General features: G+C 40.5%; 1 protein-coding gene across 4 annotated transcripts in view; it reads right to left on the bottom strand.

Annotated features, from left to right (window-relative positions):
- The window catches only part of loxl3b (lysyl oxidase-like 3b), a 110,632-nt gene that overhangs the window by 24,479 nt on the left and 59,601 nt on the right, over positions 1-26,552 (bottom strand). For 2 of the 4 annotated variants that reach the window (XM_065025969.1, XM_065025967.1), the window contains exons 5-10: positions 21,610-21,678; positions 18,418-18,462; positions 15,145-15,245; positions 14,866-14,975; positions 10,325-10,505; positions 8,012-8,166 (exon numbers count right to left, since the gene is read on the bottom strand). In XM_065025969.1, the coding sequence (XP_064882041.1) occupies positions 8,012-8,166; positions 10,325-10,505; positions 14,866-14,975; positions 15,145-15,245; positions 18,418-18,462; positions 21,610-21,678 (661 nt within the window). The remainder of the gene's footprint in view (positions 1-8,011; positions 8,167-10,324; positions 10,506-14,865; positions 14,976-15,144; positions 15,246-18,417; positions 18,463-21,609; positions 21,679-26,552) is intronic. The other 2 variants (XM_065025970.1, XM_065025968.1) reach the window with 1 other exon arrangement.

Genomic DNA, 26,552 nt, shown 5'->3' on the forward strand with positions numbered 1-26,552 from the left:
GTGGAAAGGTTCTAGATACAGTGCATTCGGAAAATATTCAGACCCCTTGATTTTTTTCCACATTTTGTTACGTTACAGCCTTATTCTAGAATAGATTCAATGGTTTCTTTCCCTCATCAATCAACATACAATAGCCCATAACAGGTTGTTTTTTCTCAAAATATTCCATTTACATAAGTATTAAGACCCATTCTTCTCTGCAGATCCTCTCAAGCTCTGTCGGGTTGGATGGGGAGCGTTGCTGCACAGCTATTTTCAGGTCTCTCCAGAGATGTTCGATCGGGTTCAAATCTGGGCTCTGGCTGGACCACTCAAGGACATTCAGAGACTTTTCCTGAAGCCATTCCTGGTTTGTCTTGGCTGTGTGCTTAGGGTCGTTGTCCTTTTGGAAGGTGAACCTTCGCCCCAGTTGTTACGTTCTGACCTTAGTTCCTTTGTTTTGTCTTTGTTTTAGTATGGTCAGGGCGTGAGTTGGGTGGGTTGTCTATGTTCCTTTTTCTATGTTTTGGGATTTCTGTGTTTGGCCTGGTATGGTTCTCAATCAGAGGCAGCTGTCTATCGTTGACCCTGATTGAGAATCATACTTAGGCAGCCTGGTTTCACTTTTGAGTGGTGGGTGATTGTTTCCTGTGTCTGTGTTTGTACGGGACTGTTTCGATCTTCGTTTGTTCATTCACGTTGCTATTTAGTATTTTTGTAGTGTTCAGTCTTCTATATTAAAATGGACACTTACCACGCTGCACATTGGTCCGACCTCTCTTACTCCTCGTCAGAAGAAGAGGACAATCGTTACACCAGTATGAGGTCCTGAGCGCTCTGGAGCAGGTTTTCATCAAGGATCTCTCTGCATTTAGCTCTGTTATCTTTCTCTCGATCCTGACTAGTCTCCCAGTCCTTGACACTGCATATAACATCCCCACAGCATGATGCTGCCACCACCATACTTCACCGTAGGGATGGTGCCAGGTTTCCTCCAGATGTGACGCTTGGCATTCAGGCCAAAGAGTTCAATCTTGGTTTCATCAGACCAGAGAATCATGTTTCTCAATGTCTTAGAGTCTTTAGGTGCCTTTTGGCAAACTCCAAGCGAGCTGTCATGTGCCTTTTACTGAGGAGTGGCTTCCATCTGGCCACTCTACCATAAAGGCCTGATTGGTGGAGTGCTGCAGAGATGGTTGTCCTTCTGGAAGGTTCTTCCATCTCCACAGAGGAACTCCGGAGCTCTGTCAGAGTGACAATCAGGTTCTTGGTCACATCCCTGACCAAGGCACTTCTCCCCTGATTGCTCATTTTGGATGGGCAGCCAGCTCTAGGAAGAGTCTTGGTGGTTCCAAACTTCTCCCACTTAAGAATGATGGAGGCCACTGTGTTATTGGGGACAATTTTTTGGTACCCTTCCTCAGATCTGTGCCTCGACACAATCCTGTCTCTGAGCTCTACGGACAATTCCTTTGACCTCATGGCTTGGTTTTTGGTCTGACATACACTGTCAACTTGTGGGACCTTATATAGATATGTAGACAGGTGTGAGCCTTTCCAAATCATGTCCAATCAATTGAATTTACCACAGGTGGACTCCAATGAAGTTGTAGAAACATCTCAAGAACGATCAATGGAAACAGGATGTACCTGAGCTCAATATTGAGTCTCATAGCAAAGGGTCTGAATACCTATGTATATATAAGGCATTTCTGTAAAAAAAAAACTACATTTTTTTTACACTTGCGGACATTTAAAAAAAATCTGTTTTCACTTTGTCATTATGGTTTATTGTGTGTAGATTTGTATTATAAGGCTGTAACGTAACAAAATGTACAAAAAGTAAAGGGGTCTGAATACTTTCTGAATGCACTGTAGCACCTTGTTTTCTAAGAGTGTAGACATACTATGTCTGCATCTCAAATGGAGCCCTGTTCCCTATATAGTGTACTACTATAGACCAGAGCCCTATTCCCTATATAGTGTACTACTATAGACCAGAGCCCTATAGAACCCTATTCCCTATATAGTGTACTACTATAGACCAGGGCCCTATAGCACCCTATTCCCTATATAGTGCACTACTATAGACCAGAGCCCTATTCCCTATATAGTGTACTACTATAGACCAGAGCCCTATAGAACCCTATTCACTATATAGTGCACTACTATAGACCAGGGCCCTATAGAACCCTGTTCCCTATATAGTGCACTACTATAGACCAGAACCCTGTTCCCTATATAGTGCACTACTATAGACCAGAACCCTGTTCCCTATATAGTGCACTACTATAGACCAGAGCCCTGTTCCCTATATAGTGCACTACTATAGACCAGAGCCCTGTTCCCTATATAGTGCACTACTATAGACCAGGGCCCTATAGAACCCCGTTCCTTATATAGTGCACTACTATAGACCAGAACCCTGTTCCCTATATAGTGCACTACTATAGACCAGAGCCCTGTTCCCTATATAGTGCACTACTATAGACCAGGGCCCTATAGAACCCTATTCCCTATATAGTGCACTACTATAGACCAGGGCCCTATAGAACCCTATTCCCTATATAGTGCACTACTATAGACCAGGGCCCTATAGAACCCTATTCCCTATATAGTGCACTACTATAGACCAGGGCCCTATAGAACCCTATTCCCTATATAGTGCACTACTATAGACCAGAGCCCTATAGAGCCCTGTTCCCTATATAGTGCACTACTATAGACCAGGGCCCTATAGAACCCTGTTCCCTATATAGTGCACTACTATAGACCAGGGCCCTATAGAACCCTATTCCCTATATAGTGCACTACTATAGACCAGAGCCCTATAGAGCCCTGTTCCCTATATAGTGCACTACTATAGACCAGGGCCCTATTCCCTATATAGTGCACTACTATAGACCAGAGCCCTATTCCCTATATAGTGCACTACTATAGACCAGGGCCCTATAGAACCCTATTCCCTATATAGTGCACTACTATAGACCAGGGCCGTATAGAACCCTATTCCCTGTTGAACAGGACTAATTGGGTTCTATACATTAGGTTAAGGGTTTCTGAAGCTCTTTGTTATGTAGTGTTAAAGGCATGTATTGTTATGTAGTGTTATGTATTGGTATGTATTGTTATGTATTGTTAAAGGCATGTATTGTTATGTATTGTTAAAGGCATGTATTGTTATGTATTGTTATGTAGTGTTAAAGGCATGTATTGTTATGTATTGTTAAAGGCATGTATTGTTATGTAGTGTTATGTAGTGTTATGTAGTGTTATGTAGTGTTATGTAGTGTTATGTATTGTTATGTATTGTTATGTATTGTTATGTATTGTTAAAGGCATGTATTGTTATGTATTGTTATGTAGTGTTATGTAGTGTTATGTATTGTTATGTAGTGTTATGTAGTGTTATGTATTGTTATGTATTGTTAAAGGCATGTATTGTTATGTATTGTTATGTAGTGTTATGTATTGTTATGTAGTGTTATGTAGTGTTATGTATTGTTATGTAGTGTTATGTATTGTTATGTAGTGTTATGTAGTGTTATGTATTGTTATGTAGTGTTATGTATTGTTATGTAGTGTTATGTAGTGTTATGTATTGTTATGTATTGTTATGTAGTGTTATGTATTGTTATGTATTGTTATGTAGTGTTATGTATTGTTATGTAGTGTTATGTATTGTTATGTAGTGTTATGTAGTGTTATGTAGTGTTATGTATTGTTATGTAGTGTTATGTATTGTTATGTAGTGTTATGTATTGTTAAAGGCATGTATTGTTTTGTATTGTTATGTATTGTTATGTAGTGTTATGTATTGTTATGTAGTGTTATGTATTGTTATGTAGTGTTATGTATTGTTATGTATTGTTATGTAGTGTTATGTATTGTTATGTATTGTTAAAGGCATGTAGTGTTATGTATTGTTATGTAGTGTTATGTATTGTTATGTATTGTTATGTATTGTTATGTATTGTTAAAGGCATGTAGTGTTATGTATTGTTATGTAGTGTTATGTATTGTTTTGTATTGTTATGTATTGTTATGTATTGTTATGTATTGTTATGTAGTGTTATGTATTGTTATGTAGTGTTATGTAGTGTTATGTATTGTTATGTAGTGTTATGTATTGTTAATAGCATGTAGTGTTATGTAGTGTTATGTAGTGTTATGTATTGTTATGTAGTGTTATGTATTGTTATGTATTGTTATGTAGTGTTATGTAGTGTTATGTATTGTTAAAGACATGTATTGTTATGTAGTGTTATGTATTGTTATGTAGTGTTAAGTAGTGTTATGTAGTGTTATGTATTGGTATGTAGTGTTATGTATTTTTAAAGACATGTATTGTTATGTAGTGTTATGTAGTGTTATGTATTGTTATGTAGTGTTATGTATTGTTATGTAGTGTTATGTAGTGTTATGTATTGGTATGTAGTGTTATGTAGTGTTATGTAGTGTTATGTATTGTTATGTAGTGTTATGTAGTGTTATGTAGTGTTATGTATTGGTATGTAGTGTTATGTATTGTTAAAGACATGTATTGTTATGTATTGTTATGTAGTGTTATGTATTGTTATGTAGTGTTATGTAGTGTTATGTAGTGTTATGTATTGTTAAAGACATGTATTGTTATGTAGTGTTATGTAGTGTTATGTATTGTTATGTATTGTTATGTATTGTTATGTAGTGTTATGTAGTGTTATGTATTGTTACGTATTGTTAAAGGCATGTAGTGTTATGTATTGTTAAAGGCATGTATTGTTATGTATTGTTATGTAGTGTTATGTAGTGTTATGTATTGTTATGTAGTGTTATGTAGTGTTATGTATTGTTATGTATTGTTATGTAGTGTTATGTATTGTTATGTAGTGTTATGTATTGTTATGTAGTGTTATGTAGTGTTATGTATTGTTATGTAGTGTTATGTAGTGTTATGTATTGTTATGTATTGTTATGTAGTGTTATGTATTGTTATGTATTGTTATGTAGTGTTATGTATTGTTATGTAGTGTTATGCATTGTTATGTAGTGTTATGTAGTGTTATGTAGTGTTATGTATTGTTATGTAGTGTTATGTATTGTTATGTAGTGTTATGTATTGTTAAAGGCATGTATTGTTTTGTATTGTTATGTATTGTTATGTAGTGTTATGTATTGTTATGTAGTGTTATGTATTGTTATGTAGTGTTATGTATTGTTATGTATTGTTATGTATTGTTATGTATTGTTAAAGGCATGTAGTGTTATGTATTGTTATGTAGTGTTATGTATTGTTATGTATTGTTATGTATTGTTATGTATTGTTAAAGGCATGTAGTGTTATGTATTGTTATGTATTGTTTTGTATTGTTATGTATTGTTATGTATTGTTATGTAGTGTTATGTATTGTTATGTATTGTTATGTAGTGTTATGTAGTGTTATGTAGTGTTATGTATTGGTATGTAGTGTTATGTATTGTTATGTAGTGTTATGTATTGTTAAAGGCATGTAGTGTTATGTATTGTTATGTAGTGTTATGTATTGTTTTGTATTGTTATGTATTGTTATGTATTGTTATGTAGTGTTATGTAGTGTTATGTATTGTTATGTATTGTTATGTAGTGTTATGTAGTGTTATGTATTGTTATGTAGTGTTAAGTAGTGTTATGTAGTGTTATGTATTGGTATGTAGTGTTATGTATTGTTAAAGACATGTATTGTTATGTAGTGTTATGTAGTGTTATGTATTGTTATGTAGTGTTATGTATTGTTATGTAGTGTTATGTAGTGTTATGTATTGGTATGTAGTGTTATGTAGTGTTATGTAGTGTTATGTATTGTTATGTAGTGTTATGTAGTGTTATGTAGTGTTATGTATTGGTATGTAGTGTTATGTATTGTTAAAGACATGTATTGTTATGTATTGTTATGTAGTGTTATGTATTGTTATGTAGTGTTATGTAGTGTTATGTAGTGTTATGTAGTGTTATGTATTGTTAAAGACATGTATTGTTATGTAGTGTTATGTAGTGTTATGTATTGTTATGTATTGTTATGTATTGTTATGTAGTGTTATGTAGTGTTATGTATTGTTACGTATTGTTAAAGGCATGTAGTGTTATGTATTGTTAAAGGCATGTATTGTTATGTATTGTTATGTAGTGTTATGTAGTGTTATGTATTGTTATGTAGTGTTATGTAGTGTTATGTATTGTTATGTATTGTTATGTAGTGTTATGTAGTGTTATGTAGTGTTATGTATTGTTACGTATTGTTAAAGGCATGTAGTGTTATGTATTGTTAAAGGCATGTAGTGTTATGTATTGTTATGTATTGTTAAAGGCATGTAGTGTTATGTAGTGTTATGTATTGTTATGTATTGTTAAAGGCATGTAGTGTTATGTATTGTTAAAGGCATGTAGTGTTATGTATTGTTAAAGGCATGTAGTGTTATGTATTGTTATGTATTGTTAAAGGCATGTAGTGTTATGTAGTGTTATGTAGTGTTATGTATTGGTATGTAGTGTTATGTATTGTTATGTAGTGTTATGTATTGTTATGTATTGTTATGTAGTGTTATGTATTGGTATGTAGTGTTAAAGGCATGTATTGTTATGTATTGTTATGTAGTGTTATGTATTGTTATGTAGTGTTATGTAGTGTTATGTAGTGTTAAAGGCATGTATTGTTATGTATTGTTATGTAGTGTTATGTATTGTTATGTATTGTTATGTAGTGTTATGTAGTGTTATGTAGTGTTATGTATTGTTATGTATTGTTATGTAGTGTTATGTAGTGTTATGTATTGTTATGTATTGTTATGTAGTGTTATGTAGTGTTATGTAGTGTTATGTATTGTTATGTATTGTTATGTAGTGTTATGTAGTGTTATGTAGTGTTATGTAGTGTTATGTATTGTTATGTAGTGTTATGTAGTGTTATGTAGTGTTATGTAGTGTTATGTATTGTTATGTATTGTTATGTAGTGTTATGTAGTGTTATGTATTGTTATGTATTGTTATGTAGTGTTATGTAGTGTTATGTATTGTTATGTATTGTTAAAGGCATGTGTTTGATGAGAGTAAAGGACATCATAACACACATCACATAGTCAGGTTACATCTCTGATCACAATACTACTAACATTGTATTGAACATTACTGCAGCATTTCTGCCCAATCAGGGATCGATCAACACATCGCTGATCAATAAACTGTTAAATATTCACAGTAAATATAATACCCCCCCCCCCGTTTGCTTAACTACATTTTTACTTAAGCCTAGATTCAATCTGTAGTGCTGAAAGTCAACAGTATATTACATTTTAAATTTAAAGGCAATGTTCCCGTGTCCCGTAAACACTGTATTACGGTAAACACTGTATTACTGTAAACACTGTATTACGGTAAACACTGTATTACGGTAAACACTGTATTACGGTAAACACTGTATTACTGTAAACACTGTATTACGGTAAACACTGTATTACTGTAAACACTGTATTACGGTAAACACTGTATTACGGTAAACACTGTATTACTGTAAACACTGTATTACGGTAAACACTGTATTACGGTAAACACTGTATTACGGTAAACACTGTATTACTGTAAACACTGTATTACGGTAAACACTGTATTACTGTAAACACTGTATTACGGTAAACACGGTATTACGGTAAACACTGTATTACGGTAAACACTGTAAACACTGTATTACGGTAAACACTGTATTACTGTAAACACTGTATTACTGTAAACACTGTATTACGGTAAACACTGTATTATGTCGGCTCAATCAAAAGTTCCCTTTAAATTTCAATCACACTATAACTCTGATCTTCAGCGCTACTAGTTTATACTAGTTTAGATTAGTTATGTGTGGTATGACTTGTATGATCACATGAACATCATCTTGTCAACGACGGGTACAACGTGTTTTCAGTAAAACAGGAAATCAGTAAAACAGGAAATGACACTAACTGGCCCCTCTGGGATGATTGAAGTTCATTAAACAGAATGGTTTAAAGTGAGTAGTTAGTCTCTGACCGAGTTCTCCAGAGCCATGTATGGCGTGTTGCACCTCACAGCGGCGTCTTCTACATGCTGGCAGTCCTCTGAGGTTATGTTCTTAAAGCCACAGTTCCACATGGACTTCTCCGTCCCCAGACACTGGACCTCATTCATGTGGATAGGACCCATCCCTAAAGACACACACACACACACACACACACACACACACACACACACACACACACACACAGACACAGACACAGACACAGACACAGAGACACACAGACACACAGACACACAGACACACAGACACACACACACACACACACACACTTCATTGTGAGGTAAAAACATGGTAAAACACTTCATTGACATAAAAGTCAGATAAATTAAAATAAGATTTTTGCTGGACACAGCTTGTTTTGTGGGAAGATTTAGGGTTTAGGTCTACTGGAATTACTTTGTTCTTAGGGAAACCACGCCAAAGACTTGAATACGTTTTTGGGAGAAATCATTACCAAAAACATATTTCTTTCCAACCTCTTATGAACTAAAAAAACATTTAAAAAAATATAACGAAATGTCTCACCATGTGTCACACCCTGACCCTAGAGATCTTTTTATTCTCTATGTTTGGTTGGTCAGGGTGTGACTTGGGTGGGAAACTCTATGTTCTGTATTTCTATGTTTTCTATTTCTTTGTGTTTGGCCGGGTGTGGTTCTCAATCAGGGACAGTGTCGACCATGCTGGTCATTTATGAACAGTTGAACATCTTGGCCATGTTCTGTTATAATCTCCACCCGGCACAGCCAGAAGAGGACTGGCCACCCCACATAGCCTGGTTCCTCTCTAGGTTTCTTCCTAGGCTCTGGCCTTTCTAGGGAGTTTTTCCTAGCCACCGTGCTTCTACACCTGCATTGCTTGCTGTTTGGGGTTTTAGGCTGGGTTTCTGTACAGCACTTTGAGATATCAGCTGATGTACGAAGGGCTATATAAATACATTTGATTTGATTTGATTCGATTTGACAGCTGTCTATCGTTGTCTCTGACTGGGAATCATACTTAGGCAGCCTTTTTTCCTTTTGCATTTTGTGGGTAGTTGTCTTTGTTAGTGACCTGTATAGCCCTAGTCAGCTTCACATTCGTCTTTCTTTTGTGTGTTGTTTCTTGTTTTTGTTGGCGACATTTATAATAAAGAGAAATGTACGCTCACCACGCTGTACCTTGATCCAGTCATTTCCACGAAGAAGAAGCACGTGACACCATGTGTGTAATACCATTAATATATATACACTACCAGTCAGAAGTTTGGACACCTGCTCATTCAAGGTTTTTTCTTATTTATTTATTTTTTATTATTTTCTACATTGTAGAATAATAGTGAAGACATCAAAACTGTGAAATAACACATATGGAATCATGTAGTAACCAAAAAAGTGTTAAAAAAAATAAACATTCTTGGCATTCTCTCAACCAGGTAGTCAAGCTGAATGTAGTCAACCAGATGAAACTGTCTCTCAAAAGGACCGCCACAGGAAAGGAAGACAACAGGACAACGACCCTAAGCAGCCAAGACAATGCAGGAGTGGCTTCGGAACAAGTCTCTGAATGTCCTTGAGTGGCCCAGCCAGAGCCCAGACTTGAACCCTGATCAAACATCTCTGGAGAGACCTGAAAATAGCTGTGCAGTGACGCTCCCCATCCAACCTGACAGAACTTGAGAGGATCTGCAGAGAAGAATGGGAGAAACTCCCCAAATATAGGTGTGCCAAGCTTGTAGCGTCAGACCCAAGACGATATGAGGCTGTAATCTCTGCAAAAGGTTCTTCAACAAAGTACTGAGTGAAAGGGTCTGAATACTTACGTAAATGTGATATTTCAGTTTCTCATAAATTAGCAACATTTTCTAAAAACATGTTTTTGCTTCGTCATTATGGGGTACTGTGTGTAGATTGATAAGGGTAAAAAAACAATTGAATCAATTTTAGAGTAAGGCTGTAACGTAACAAAATGTGGAAAAAGTAAAGGGGTCTCAATGCTTTCCCGAAGGCACTGTGTTTACAGATTTTTTTAGGTCTTTTAACACTTTATAGAGACAAGTTGGAAATCAAAGGGAGAGATTGGAAGAGAAACAGTGGGAAGTGGACACAGGGATTGAACCCCGGTCTTCAGTTGGACGTCGTACAGTATATGTGACTGTTCTGGGAGTGTAACCACTACCCCAAGTCTCTGCACAAATCCATTGATCTACATAAGGTTAAACCACATTTACATTACATTTAAGTCATTTAGCAGACGCTCTTATCCAGAGCGACTTACAAATACAAACCACAGTGCTCAGTCCTCACCTTCTCCCATGCGAGCTCCAGTCAGAGCCTCCTTGGCGGATCCGAAGCCCAGCTCCCTGCACACAACGCTGGCAGACAGCAGGGTCCAACGGTCGTCACACACCGTGCCCCACTCATTGTTCTTCAGCACCTCCACTCTGCCCTCACCCAGCTTGGCACCACCCTTCAGCCTCACCGTGCTCTGATGGGAGAGGAAAGCAAGGGACACAGTTGACTTACAAAGATACAGGAGAGGAGGAGAGGAGAGGAGAGTTAACTCACTGTGTTCTACAGACAGGAGACAGTTAACTCACTGTGTTCTACTGACAGGAGACAGTTAACTCACTGTGTTCTACAGACAGGAGACAGTTAACTCACTGTGTTCTACAGACAGGAGACAGTTAACTCACTGTGTTCTACAGACAGGAGACAGTTAACTCACTGTGTTCTACAGACAGGAGACAGTTAACTCACTGTGTTCTACAGACAGGAGACAGTTAACTCACTGTGTTCTACAGACAGGAGACAGTGTGTTCTACAGACAGGAGACAGTTAACTCACTGTGTTCTACAGACAGGAGACAGTGTGTTCTGCAGACAGGAGACAGTTAACTCACTGTGTTCTACAGACAGGAGACAGTTAACTCACTGTGTTCTACAGACAGGAGACAGTTAACTCACTGTGTTCTACAGACAGGAGACAGTTAACTCACTGTGTTCTACAAGACAGGAGACAGTTAACTCACTGTGTTCTACAGACAGGAGACAGTTAACTCACTGTGTTCTACAGACAGGAGACAGTTAACTCACCGTGTTCTACAGACAGGAGACAGTTAACTCACTGTGTTCTACAGACAGGAGACAGTTAACTCACTGTGTTCTACAGACAGGAGACAGTTAACTCACTGTGTTCTACAGACAGGAGACAGTTAACTCACTGTGTTCTACTGACAGGAGACAGTGTGTTCTACAGACAGGAGACAGTTAACTCACTGTGTTCTACAGACAGGAGACAGTTAACTCACTGTGTTCTACTGACAGGAGACAGTTAACTCACCGTGTTCTACAGACAGGAGACAGTTAACTCACTGTGTTCTACTGACAGGAGACAGTTAACTCACCGTGTTCTACAGACAGGAGACAGTTAACTCACTGTGTTCTACAGACAGGAGACAGTGTGTTCTACAGACAGGAGACAGTTAACTCACTGTGTTCTACTGACAGGAGACAGTTAACTCACTGTGTTCTACAGACAGGAGACAGTTAACTCACTGTGTTCTACAGACAGGAGACAGTTAACTCACTGTGTTCTACAGACAGGAGACAGTTAACTCACTGTGTTCTACAGACAGGAGACAGTTAACTCACTGTGTTCTACAGACAGGAGACAGTGTGTTCTACAGACAGGAGACAGTTAACTCACTGTGTTCTACTGACAGGAGACAGTTAACTCACTGTGTTCTACAGACAGGAGACAGTTAACTCACTGTGTTCTACAGACAGGAGACAGTTAACTCACTGTGTTCTACAGACAGGAGACAGTTAACTCACTGTGTTCTACAGACAGGAGACAGTGTGTTCTACAGACAGGAGACAGTTAACTCACTGTGTTCTACAGACAGGAGACAGTGTGTTCTGCAGACAGGAGACAGTTAACTCACTGTGTTCTACAGACAGGAGACAGTTATCTCACTGTGTTCTACAGACAGGAGATAGTTAACTCACTGTGTTCTACTGACAGGAGACAGTTAACTCACTGTGTTCTACAGACAGGAGACATTTAACTCACTGTGTTCTACAGACAGGAGACATTTAACTCACTGTGTTCTACTGACAGGAGACAGTTAACTCACTGTGTTCTACTGACAGCAGACAGTTAACTCACTGTGTTCTACAGACAGAAGACAGTTAACTCACTGTGTTCTACAGACAGGAGACAGTTAACTCACTGTGTTCTACAGACAGGAGACAGTTAACTCACTGTGTTCTACAGACAGGAGACAGTTAACTCACTGTGTTCTACAGACAGGAGACAGTTAACTCACTGTGTTCTACAGACAGGAGACAGTGTGTTCTACAGACAGGAGACAGTTAACTCAGTGTGTTCTACAGACAGGAGACAGTTAACTCACTGTGTTCTACTGACAGGAGACAGTTAACTCACTGTGTTCTACTGACAGGAGACAGTTAACTCACTGTGTTCTACTGACAGGAGACAGTGTGTTCTACAGACAGGAGACAGTTAACTCAGTGTGTTCTACAGACAGGAGACAGTTAACTCACTGTGTTCTACTGACAAGAGGCAGTTAACTCACTGTGTTCTACAGACAGAAGACAGTTAACTCACTGTGTTCTACTGACAGGAGACAGTTAACTCACTGTGTTCTACAGACAGAAGACAGTTAACTCACTGTGTTCTACAGACAGGAGACAGTTATCTCACTGTGTTCTACAGACAGGAGATAGTTAACTCACTGTGTTCTACAGACAGGAGACAGTTAACTCACTGTGTTCTACTGACAGGAGACAGTTAACTCACCGTGTTCTACAGACAGGAGACAGTTAACTCACTGTGTTCTACAGACAGGAGACAGTTAACTCACTGTGTTCTACAGACAGGAGACAGTTAACTCACTGTGTTCTACTGACAGGAGACAGTGTGTTCTACAGACAGGAGACAGTTAACTCACTGTGTTCTACAGACAGGAGACAGTTAACTCACTGTGTTCTACTGACAGGAGACAGTTAACTCACTGTGTTCTACAGACAGGAGACAGTTAACTCACTGTGTTCTACAGACAGGAGACAGTTAACTCACTGTGTTCTACAGACAGGAGACAGTTAACTCACTGTGTTCTACAGACAGGAGACAGTTAACTCACTGTGTTCTACAGACAGGAGACAGTTAACTCACTGTGTTCTACAGACAGGAGACAGTGTGTTCTACTGACAGGAGACAGTGTGTTCTACAGACAGGAGACAGTTAACTCACTGTGTTCTACAGACAGGAGACAGTGTGTTCTACTGACAGGAGACAGTTAACTCACTGTGTTCTACAGACAGAAGACAGTTAACTCACTGTGTTCTACAGACAGGAGACAGTTAACTCACTGTGTTCTACAGACAGGAGACAGTGTGTTCTACTGACAGGAGACAGTTAACTCACTGTGTTCTACTGACAGCAGACAGTTAACTCACTGTGTTCTACAGACAGAAGACAGTTAACTCACTGTGTTCTACAGACAGGAGACAGTTAACTCACTGTGTTCTACTGACAGGAGACAGTTAACTCACCGTGTTCTACAGACAGGAGACAGTGTGTTCTACTGACAGGAGACAGTGTGTTCTACAGACAGGAGACAGTTAACTCACTGTGTTCTACAGACAGGAGACAGTGTGTTCTACTGACAGGAGACAGTTAACTCACTGTGTTCTACAGACAGAAGACAGTTAACTCACTGTGTTCTACAGACAGGAGACAGTTAACTCACTGTGTTCTACAGACAGGAGACAGTGTGTTCTACTGACAGGAGACAGTTAACTCACTGTGTTCTACTGACAGGAGACAGTTAACTCACTGTGTTCTACAGACAGGAGACAGTTAACTCACTGTGTTCTACTGACAGGAGACAGTTAACTCACTGTGTTCTACTGACAGGAGACAGTGTGTTCTACAGACAGGAGACAGTGTGTTCTACAGACAGGAGACCGTTAACTCACTGTGTTCTACAGACAGGAGACAGTTAACTCACTGTGTTCTACAGACAGGAGACATTTAACTCACTGTGTTCTACAGACAGGAGACAGTTAACTCACTGTGTTCTACAGACAGGAGACAGTTAACTCACTGTGTTCTACTGACAGAAGACAGTTAACTCACTGTGTTCTACAGACAGGAGACAGTTAACTCACTGTGTTCTACAGACAGGAGACAGTTAACTCACTGTGTTCTACAGACAGGAGACAGTTAACTCACTGTGTTCTACAGACAGGAGACAGTTAACTCACTGTGTTCTACAGACAGGAGACAGTTAACTCACTGTGTTCTACTGACAGGAGACAGTTAACTCACTGTGTTCTACAGACAGGAGACAGTTAACTCACTGTGTTCTACTGACAGGAGACAGTTAACTCACTGTGTTCTACAGACAGGAGACAGTTAACTCACTGTGTTCTACAGACAGGAGACAGTTAACTCACTGTGTTCTACAGACAGGAGCCAGTTAACTCACTGTGTTCTACAGACAGGAGACAGTTAACTCACTGTGTTCTACTGACAGGAGACAGTGTGTTCTACAGACAGGAGACAGTTAACTCACTGTGTTCTACAGACAGGAGACAGTTAACTCACTGTGTTCTACAGACAGAGGAGGAACACCAAACTGGCCAGATTAAGAAACTGTAGAAGAAGCGTGAATTTGCCAGCTTCAAGTCTATGCAATGCTAGTGAGACACAAATGCACGTACGTACACACACACACACACACACACACACACACACACACACACACACACACACACACACACACACACACACACACACACATTACTACTACTAATTACCGTAGTTCTGAGTTTCTTCTTCTTCAGTCCGTTGTTCTGTACGTACAGGGGTCCGGGTACACAGCTGACCACGGCTGGCATGCCACCTTCACACGACTCTGTGGCATTACCTGTGGAGTGCGAGTAGACTCAGGAATTATGTAAATACACAGAATATAACTCACAAATATGCACAGTGAATATATTCAACATAACTCTGGTCTGAACATGGTGCCTATTTGTGGGGTATGTTCTATATATTTACAACGTTCTGAGAGTCCAATCTCTCTGTATAATTACCCTTGTTGGTCTCCAGGGGGCAGGCTGCCAGATGGACTTCAGTGCCAACACATGCCACAGAGTGGAGGCGGTACCGGTGCTTCTGACGCTCTGTGTTCAGTCTGGAGGGGTTTGAATGGGGGAGGAGGAGGAGGGGGAGGAGGAGGAGGAGGAGGAGGAGGAGGAGGAGGGGAGTGGGAGGGGGAGGGAGGCGGAGGAGGAGGAGTTGGGGGGGAGGAGGAGTGGGGGAGGAGGAAGAGTAGGAGGAGGGGGAGAAGGAGAAGGAGGAGGAGGAGTGGGGGAGAGGAGGAGGAGGAGGAAGAGTAGGAGGAGGGGGGAGAAGGAGGTGGGGGAGGAGGAGTGGGGGGGAGGAGGAGGAAGAGGGGGAGTGGGGAGGAGGAGGAGGAGGAAGAGTAGGAGGAGGGGGAGAAGAAGGAGGAGTAGGGGGGAGGAGGAGGAGGAGGAGGGATGATACAGAAAAGACTGACTGGTATTTGGGGTTGGGGTCCATTCCATTTCAATACCAGTCAAACCAAATTCCACCTCCAAAATGTTCTTCCTTCATAGGTATTACAGAGAATTGGAATTCCTGTGTACTGCCTGACTGGAATTGAAATGGTCTTGACCCTGAACCCTGGTGTGCATTATTGGTTCTAATCATTCTCAATGTTTTGCTGCTGATACTAAACTTTTCAGTTCTTCATTTGATTGTTGCAACAGACACAGAGTCTGTTTGACCGTCAGCCAATTGCACAATGACGAGTATATGTTTATCATTTAAAAAAATATATAAACTTAAAAAGCTAGAAAGACATTAATCATTTTAAGTAGCTTTTTTAAACAAAGAAAAAGATTCAGCTGCATTTGTTGGATGACAAAACTGGACTTTCACAGAAAACCACTTCTACAAGTGAGGTAACCTTTTGGCTTCGTTACAAGACTCATCTTGTCTTAATATTTGTGTTCAGTACAGCCAAGATCCAACTCTGCCTGTTTTCATCCACACATGGACAGGTCATCAGAAAATGACCATTTGTTCTTAGTTGACATACCAGTATAAATAAAGTTTAAATAAAGCATCTCACATCTCTTAAACCTGACCGTTCTGAAACATACACACATCTATCGTAGCCTACCTGGTATGAATCCAATACCCCAAAACTATACTGCTGTTTCACTTGACAACAAGGTTGCTTTCTTTTTTGAACTGAACTGGGCCCTACAGTACAGTATAGAGCAGGTAGAGTTGAACTGAACTGGGTCCTACAGTACAGTACAGTATAGAGCAGGTAGAGTTGAACTGAACTGGGTCCTACAGTACAGTACAGTATAGAGCAGGTAGAGTTGAACTGAACTGGGCCCTACTGTTGACCAGGGCCCATAGGGTAGGGCCCTACTGTTGACCAGGGCCCATAGGGTAGTGCACTACTGTTGACCAGGGCCCATAGGGTAGTGCACTACTGTTGACCAGGGCCCATAGGGTAGTGCACTACTGTTGACCAGGGCCCATAGGGTAGTGTACTACTGTTGACCAGGGCCCAACGCTGTTGGCTGGGCTCCCTGCCTGTGCCATTAAACCCCTACAACTCATCCAGAACGCCGCAGCCCGTCTGGTGTTCAACCTTCCCAAGTTCTCTCACGTCACCCCGCTCCTCCGCTCTCTCCACTGGCTTCCAGTTGAAGCTCGCATCCGCTACAAGACCATGGTGCTTGCCTACGGAGCTGTGAGGGGAACGGCACCTCAGTACCTCCAGGCTCTGATCAGGCCCTACACCCAAACAAGGGCACTGCGTTCATCCACCTCTGGCCTGCTCGCCTCCCTACCACTGAGGAAGTACAGTTCCCGCTCAGCCCAGTCAAAACTGTTCGCTGCTCTGGCCCCCCAATGGTGGAACAAACTCCCTCACGACGCCAGGACAGCGGAGTCAATCACCACCTTCCGGAGACACCTGAAACCCCACCTCTTTAAGGAATACTTAGGATAGGATAAAGTAATCCTTCTCACCCCCCTTAAAAGATTTAGATGCACTATTGTAAAGTGGCTGCTCCACTGGATGTCATAAGGTGAAAGCACCAATTTGTAAGTCGCTCTGGATAAGAGCGTCTGCTAAATGACGTAAATGTAAATGTAAATGTAGTGTACTACTGTTGACCAGGGCCCATAGGGTAGTGCACTACTGTTGACCAGGGCCCATAGGGTAGTGCACTACTGTTGACCAGGGCCCATAGGGTAGTGCACTACTGTTGACCAGGGCCCATAGGGTAGTGTACTACTGTTGACCAGGGCCCATAGGGTAGTGCACTACTGTTGACCAGGGCCCATAGGGTAGTGCACTACTGTTGACCAGGGCCCATAGGGTAGTGTACTACTGTTGACCAGGGCCCATAGGGTAGTGTACTACTGTTGACCAGGGCCCATAGGGTAGTGTACTACTGTTGACCAGGGCCCATAGGGTAGTGTACTACTGTTGACCAGGGCCCATAGGGTAGTGTACTACTGTTGACCAGGGCCCATAGGGTAGTGTACTACTGTTGACCAGGCCTCATAGCGTAGTGCACTACTGTTGACCAGGGCCCATAGGGTAGTGCACTACTGTTGACCAGGCCTCATAGGGTAGTGTACTACTGTTGACCAGGGCCCATAGGGTAGTGCACTACTGTTGACCAGGGCCCATAGGGTAGTGCACTACTGTTGACCAGGGCCCATAGGGTAGTGTACTACTGTTGACCAGGGCCCATAGGGTAGTGTACTACTGTTGACCAGGGCCCATAGGGTAGTGTACTACTGTTGACCAGGGCCCATAGGGTAGTGTACTACTGTTGACCAGGGCCCATAGGGTAGTGTACTACTGTTGACCAGGGCCCATAGGGTAGTGTACTACTGTTGACCAGGCCTCATAGCGTAGTGCACTACTGTTGACCAGGGCCCATAGGGTAGTGCACTACTGTTGACCAGGCCTCATAGGGTAGTGTACTACTGTTGACCAGGGCCCATAGGGTAGTGCACTACTGTTGACCAGGGCCCATAGGGTAGTGCACTACTGTTGACCAGGGCCCATAGGGTAGTGCACTACTGTTGACCAGGGCCCATAGGGTAGTGCACTACTGTTGACCAGGGCCCATATCTGTAGGAGTGCACTGTATATGGAATAGGGTTTAATTTGAGATGCACCCTGGTCACAGTGCCCAGATGAGCCTGGAAAATAATCAAACTGTCAACAGATACACGATGGAAACCATTTCATACAGGAGATCATTAAAGGGGAAATGGATTCATTTTCTCAGTCAGTTTACCTTTTCTTTAACCCAGAGGTGAATGGTTTAGCTTTAGGTGGCAGCCTGCAAAGTCAACATTGGTTAGGTGATGATGATGATGATGATGATTGTAAATGCAATGGGAGAAAATTAGAAACACAATGTACATTATGTGTATTAGTATTATGTGTTTTAGTATTATGTGTTTTAGTATACTGTGTTTTAGTAATATGTGTATTAGTAATATGTGTATTAGTATTATGTGTATTAGTATCATGTGTATTAGTATTATGTGTTTTAGTAATATGTGTATTAGTAATATGTGTATTAGTAATATGTGTATTATGTGTATTAGTATTATGTGTATTAGTATTATGTGTATTAGTATTATGTGTATTAGTATCATGTGTATTAGTATTATGTGTATTAGTATTATGTGTATTAGTATGATGTGTTTTAGTATTATGTGTTTTAGTAATATGTGTATTAGTATCATGTGTTTTAGTATTATGTGTTTTAGTAATATGTGTATTAGTATCATGTGTATTAGTATTATGTGAATTAGTAATATCTGTATTAGTAATATGTGTATTAGTATTATGTGTATTAGTATAATGTGTATTAGTAATATCTGTATTAGTAATATGTGTATTAGTATCATGTGTATTAGTATTATGTGTATTAGTAATATGTGTATTAGTATTATGTGTATTAGTATAATGTGTATTAGTATTATGTGTATTAGTATCATGTGTTTTAGTATTATGTGTTTTAGTAATATGTGTATTAGTATTATGTGTATTAGTATTATGTGTATTATGTGTATTAGTATTATGTGTATTAGTATTATGTGTATTAGTAATATGTGTATTCGTAGTATGTGTATTAGTAATATGTGTATTAGTATGATGTGTATTAGTAGTATGTGTATTAGTAGTATGTTTATTAGTATAATGTGTATTAGTAATATGTGTATTAGTAATATGTGTATTAGTAATATGTGTATTAGTATTATGTGTATTAGTAATATGTGTATTAGTATTATGTGTATTAGTATAATGTGTATTAGTAATATGTGTATTAGTAATATGTGTATTAGTAATATGTGTATTAGTATTATGTGTTTTAGTAATATGTGTATTAGTAATATGTGTATTAGTATAATGTGTATTAGTAATATGTGTATTAGTAATATGTGTATTAGTAATATGTGTATTAGTATTATGTGTTTTAGTAATATGTGTATTAGTATTATGTGTATTAGTATTATGTGTATTAGTAATATGTGTATTAGTAATATGTGTATTAGTATAATGTGTTTTAGTAGTATGTGTATTAGTAATATGTGTATTAGTATTATGTGTATTAGTAATATGTGTATTAGTAATATGTGTATTAGTATTATGTGTATTAGTAATATGTGTATTAGTAATATGTGTATTAGTATAATGTGTTTTAGTAGTATGTGTATTAGTAATATGTGTATTAGTATAATGTGTTTTAGTAGTATGTGTATTAGTAATATGTGTATTAGTATTATGTGTATTAGTAACATGTGTATTAGTATTATGTGTATTAGTAATATGTGTATTAGTAATATGTGTATTAGTAATATGTGTATTAGTAATATGTGTATTAGTATAATGTGTTTTAGTAGTATGTGTATTAGTAATATGTGTATTAGTATAATGTGTTTTAGTAGTATGTGTATTAGTAATATGTGTATTAGTATTATGTGTATTAGTAATATGTGTATTAGTATTATGTGTATTAGTAATATGTGTATTAGTAATATGTGTATTAGTAATATGTGTATTAGTATTATGTGTATTAGTATTATGTGTATTAGTATTATGTGTTTTAGTAATATGTGTATTAGTAATATGTGTATTAGTATTATGTGTATTAGTAATATGTGTATTAGTATTATGTGTATTAGTAATATGTGTATTAGTAATATGTGTATTAGTATTATGTGTATTAGTAATATGTGTATTAGTAATATGTGTATTAGTATTATGTGTATTAGTAATATGTGTATTAGTATTATGTGTATTAGTAATATGTGTATTAGTAATATGTGTATTAGTAATATGTGTATTAGTATTATGTGTATTAGTATTATTTGTATTAGTATTAGTGATTGATATGTTATGTTCCACTACTGAAAGCATGCCTTATTGGCCTTAAATGTGTATTAGTATTATGTGTTTTAGTAGTATGTGTATTAGTGATATGTGAAAAGCATGTCTTATTGGAAATGCCAAAAAGTTGCAGTTCAAAAAGTTGAACTAGAGACGCAGACTCAAACATCAGAGGGCAGATTGACATCAATCACATTCAATGTTATTTTCAAGAGGAGCTTCCTGACACAGGTGGCCGGAGGCACCTTAAACTGGGTAGGAAGGGCTCAAAGTAATGGCTGGAACGGAATCAATGGAATGGTATTGAACACACCTTAAACTGGGTAGGAAGGGCTCAAAGTAATGGCTGGAACGGAATCAATGGAATGGTATTGAACACACCTTAAACTGGGTAGGAAGGGCTCAAAGTAATGGCCGGATCGGAATCAATGGAATGGTATTGAACACACCTTAAACTGGGTAGGAAGGGCTCAAAGTAATGGCTGGAACGGAATCAATGGAATGGTATTGAACACACCTTAAACTGGGTAGGAAGGGCTCAAAGTAATGGCTGGATCGGAATCAATGGAATGGTATTGAACACACCTTAAACTGGGTAGGAAGGGCTCAAAGTAATGGCCGGAACGGAATCAATGGAATGGTATTGAACACATCAAACACATGTTTTCCATACGTTTGATGCCATTCCATTAACTCCACTCCGGATGTTACTATGAGCCGTCCTCATTTCAGCAGCCTCCTGTGCTTCCTTAAAAGGATTTTATCTTAAACAAAATGTAGTGGTTTAAAATGTCAAATCAATCTGCAGTCATATTTTGTTGAGTTGCATTTCTGTGACTAGGAACTTTTTTTTTTTTTTTTGCAGTTAGATGAACACAATAACATATTTGTGCTAGAATGAGTAAACAAGTGGATTCAAACCAGCTGGGTAGAGACAACATCTAAACTAATGTTCTATAAAATGACTAAAGCAACGACCACTACAGGCAACCCACTGTCAGACACCCAGGCCCAGTCCCAAATGGAAGCCTATTCACTACATAGGGAATAGGATGGGGGGGGGACAGTGGGTTGTTTCCTGATATACCTGGCACCAGCAGAAACCTTAACCTTGGCTCTGGCTTCTCTCTCAGCTGCTCTCTTTCCCAGACGGGCTCTGCAACGGCAAACAGCAACACAACATCACACAGAGATACTGGTGAGGCGCAGAGAGAGAGAGACACAGAGAGAGAGAGAGAGAGACAGAGAGAGAGAGAGACAGAGAGAGAGAGAGAGAGAGAGAGAGAGAGAGAGAGAGAGACAGAGAGAGAGAGACAGAGACAGAGACAGAGAGAGACAGAGAGACAGAGAGAGAGAGACAGAGAGAGACAGAGAGAGACAGAGAGAGAGAGAGAGACAGAGAGAGAGAGAGAGACAGAGAGACAGAGAGAGAGAGACAGAGAGAGAGACAGAGAGAGAGAGAGACAGAGACAGAGAGAGAGAGAGAGAGAGAGAGAATGAAAGATAGAGAGAGAGTAGAAGGGGAGAATGAAAGGTAGAAGGGGAGAATGAAAGACAGACAGACAGACAGACAGACAGACAGACAGACAGACAGACATAACTGCCCTGATCCCAGACAGTGTGGGATTGCTGTGGTCAGGTTAAGAGGAAAGCAGTAAGGTGTGCTTCCTGGGTAATGTACCAGGAGAGGACAGTTCTGTTAAGTATACCACTATACTATTAAGTTATACTATGTTACATTACTTTTTCAACGGTAGAGATATTTCAAGTATTAATGTGTACACTATTGTATACAGAAGTGTGTGTGGACACCCCTTCAAATTAGTGGATTCGGCTATTTCAGCCACACACGTTGCTGACAGGTGTATAAAATCGAGCACACAGCCATGCAATCTCCATAGACAAACAGTAGAATGGGCCTTACTGAAGAGCTCAGTGACCTTCAATGTGGCACCGTCATAGGATTCCACCTTTCCAACAAGTCAGTTCGTCAAATTTATGCCCTGCTAGAGCTGTCCGGTCAACTGTAAGTGCTGTCATGGAAACGTCTAGGGGCAACAACGGCTCAGCCGCAAAGTGGTAGACCACACTTACTACCGAGTTCCAAACTGTCTCTGGAAGCCCCCCAGTCTGTCTCCATTTGTAAAATCTGAGGAGCCGGTATGAGGAAAATCAACCAGAAACGGTGTAAATATTATATTAAATGTTTGAATGACTTTGGACTCGTTCCCCTAGATAGGCCAGCCAGTAAATATTTAATAACTCAAAGGTATTGTTATGAAACCTCTGCATGAGAAAAGGGTCCTTTAGTTGGTTACACTATACACACACTGTACGTTCCAGAAACAGTTGTTTAAAATTATAATTGACCGTTATATTTGGAAAAGCCTGTATTTTCTTCCCCCTGTCCTAAATACCTCTCCATGAACCCCCCCCCCCCTCCAAAACACGGCAGAGAATCTTCTACTAGACGGACCTGGAGGGTCAGTACAAACAGGAAGCAGACAGGAAGAGAACAGGACACGAGACAAGCAGCCAGACAGAGGATACGTCTCGCATGGCACTCTTCTCCCTACGGGAAAGCCCTATTCTCCCTTCAGGAAAGCCCTCTTCTCCTTATGGGAAAGCCCTCTTCTCCCTTCAGGAAAGCCCTCTTCTCCTTATGGGAAAGCCCTATTCTCCCTTCAGGAAAGCCCTCTTCTCCTTATGGGAAAGCCCTCTTCTCCCTATGGGAAAGCCCTATTCTCCCTTCAGGAAAGCCCTCTTCTCCCCATGGGAAAGAAAGCCCTCTGGTGTTCCTTTTGTCCAGGTGGGAAAGGGAAAGCCCTATTCTCCCTACGGGAAAGCCCTATTCTCCGTATGGGAAAGAAAGCCCTCTTCTCCTTATGGGAAAGCCCTATTCTCACAACTGGAAAGCCTTATTCTCCCTAGAGGAAAGCCCTATTCTCCCCATGGGAAAGAAAGCCCTCTGGTGTTCCTTTTGTCAAGGTGGGAAAGGGAAAGCCCTATTCTTACAGCTGGAAAGCCTTATTCTACCTATGGGAAAGCCCTATTCTCCTACGGGAAAGCCCTATTCTCCCTGAGGTACAAAGAGAAAAAGCAGATATTAACATACTCAGCTACTGGACTACTGGACTACTGGGTTACTGGGCACTGGGTTACTGGGCACTGGGAACTGGGCTACTGGGTTACTGGGCTACTGGGTTACTGGGCACTGGGAACTGGGCTACTGGGTTACTGGGCACTGGGAACTGGGCTACTGGGTTACTGGGCTACTGTGCTACCTGGCTATTGGGCTACTGGGTTACCTGGCTATTGGGCTACCTGGCTATTGGGCTACTGGGCTACCTGGCTACTGGGCTACCTGGCTATTGGGTTACTGTGCTACCTGGCTATTGGGCTACTGGCTATTGGGCTACCTGGCTACTGGGCTACCTGGCTATTGGGCTACCTGGCTATTGGGCTACTGGGCTACCTGCCTATTGGGCTACTGGGCTACCTGGCTACTGGGCTACCTGGCTATTGGACTACTGGGCTACCTGGCTACTGGGCTACCTGGCTACTGGACTACCTGGCTATTGGGCTACTGGACTACTGGGCTACCTGGCTACTGGACTACCTGGCTATTGGGCTACTGGACTACTGGGCTACCTGGCTACCTGGCTACTGGACTACCTGGCTACTGGGCTACCTGGCTATTGGGCTACCTGGCTATTGTACTACTCGGCTCCTTGAACGCTCTGAAAAGAAAAGTCATATATCCTGTTTTTGCCCAATAGTCTCATAAATCTCAACATTAGGGTGACCTGCCCAGGGACAACTCAGGTCAAGGTCCTCATCATGTTGCTGCTGTGGTACTCTGCTGTGGTACTCTGCTGTGGTACTCTGCTGCGGTACTCTGCTGCGGTACTCTACTGTGGTACTCTACTGCTGCTGTGGTACTCTGCTGTGGTACTCTGCTGTGGTACTCTGCTGCTGCTGTGGTACTCTGCTGCGGTACTCTGCTGCGGTACTCTGCTGTGGTACTCTGCTGTGGTACTCTGCTGCTGCTGTGGTACTCTGCTGCGGTACTCTGCTGCGGTACTCTGCTGTGGTACTCTACTGCTGCTGTGGTACTCTGCTGTGGTACTCTGCTGTGGTACTCTGCTGCTGCTGTGGTACTCTGCTGCGGTACTCTGCTGCGGTACTCTGCTGTAGACACAGGTACTCTGCTGTGGTACTCTGCTGCTGTGGTACTCTGCTGTGGTACCCTCTGCTGTGGTACTCTGCTGCTGCTGTGGTACTCTGCTGCTGCTGTGGTACTCTGCTGTGGTACTCTGCTGCTGCTGTGGTACTCTGCTGTGGTACTCTGCTGTGGTACTCTGCTGTGGTACTCTGCTGCTGCTGTGGTACTCTGCTGTGGTACTCTGCTGTGGTACTCTGCTGTGGTACTCTGCTGTGGTACTCTGCTGCTGCTGTGGTACTCTGCTGTGGTACTCTGCTGTGGTACTCTGCTGTGGTACTCTGCTGCTGCTGTGGTACTCTGCTGCTGCTGTGGTACTCTGCTGCGGTACTCTGCTGCTACTCCAGGAGGGTTCAGACATTACTCTACTTGTCTTGAGAAAAATGAATCAAGAGACCTATCAGAGTTTTTCCTGGTCAGTTCAGGTCAGTTCAGGGCCCTGCTCATAAAGCCACCTGGCTGCTACAGTGGTGTCGGTGTGGTGAAAACATTCAGCACACAGAATTCAAAAATCTTTACTTCCTGACACATAATATCTCATTCCAACTGAACAGACCAACTTTTACAGGAGCTTATACTCTAATGAAAATATAGTGTTGAGCTGTGAGAAAGGTAGACACAGTGTTCCCAGACAACACATTCTTCAGAAGAATGTGAATATTGAGAGGAGCCAAGACACTGACAGGAAATATTAGCATCACGTTACTGAGCCTGACCTAAATTAGCCTGGGCCTGTTTTCATAAAGCCTCTCAGAGCAGGAGCACTGATCTAGGATCAGGTCCCCCCCCATTGTTCATGTAATATTACTCATTCTGATCTAGGATCAGGTCCCCCCCCCATTGTTCATGTAATATTACTCATTCTGATCTAGGATCAGGTCCCCCCATTGTTCATGTAATATTACTCCATAACACCGTTATCTTCCATAACACCTTTATGTTCCATAACACCTTTATGTTCCATAACACCTTTATGTTCCATAACACCTTTATATTCCATAACACCTTTATATTCCATAACACCTTTATGTTCCATAACACCTTTATGTTCCATAACACCTTTATGTTCCATAACACCTTTATGTTCCATAACACCTTTATATTCCATAACACCTTTATGTTCCATAACACCTTTATGTTCCATAACACCTTTATATTCCATAACACCGTTATATTCTGTAACACTGAGCAAAGCAAGGTTGGTCCTGGTCGGTTCCTGGATGGGAGACCAGATGCTGCTGGAAGTGGTGTTGAAGGGCCAGTAGGAGGAACTCTTTCCTCTGGTCTAGAAGAATATCCCAATGCCCCAGGGCAGGGATTGGGGACACTGCCCTGCGTAGGGTGCTGTCTTTCTGATGGGACGTGAGGTGTCCTGACTCTCTGAGGTCATTAAAGATCCCATGGCACTTATCGTAAGAGTAGGGGTGTTAACCCCGGTGTCCTGGCTAAATTCTCAATCTGTCCCTCAAACCATCACGGTCACCTAATAATCCCCAGTTTACAATTGTCTCATTCATCACCCTCCTCTCCCCTGTAACTATTCCCCAGGTCGTTGCTGTAAATGAGAACGTAAATGAGAACGTGTTCTCAGTCAATTTACCTGGTAAAATGAGGGTTAAATACAAAATTTAAAAATAACGCATTTTATATTAAGATTTGAACTTTACCTGAAGAAGTGGGATGGTTTTTGATGTATTAATATGTTGTATGATGTTGGGATTTAATTGTTAGCTATTACAAAATTAAAGTGAATTGTATTTGCATTATTTTCTTAATTAATTCATTATTTTCTTAATATTTTTTTGTAA

This window comes from Oncorhynchus nerka, linkage group LG12 (assembly GCF_034236695.1).
Source record: "Oncorhynchus nerka isolate Pitt River linkage group LG12, Oner_Uvic_2.0, whole genome shotgun sequence".
Lineage (NCBI taxonomy): Eukaryota > Metazoa > Chordata > Actinopteri > Salmoniformes > Salmonidae > Oncorhynchus > Oncorhynchus nerka.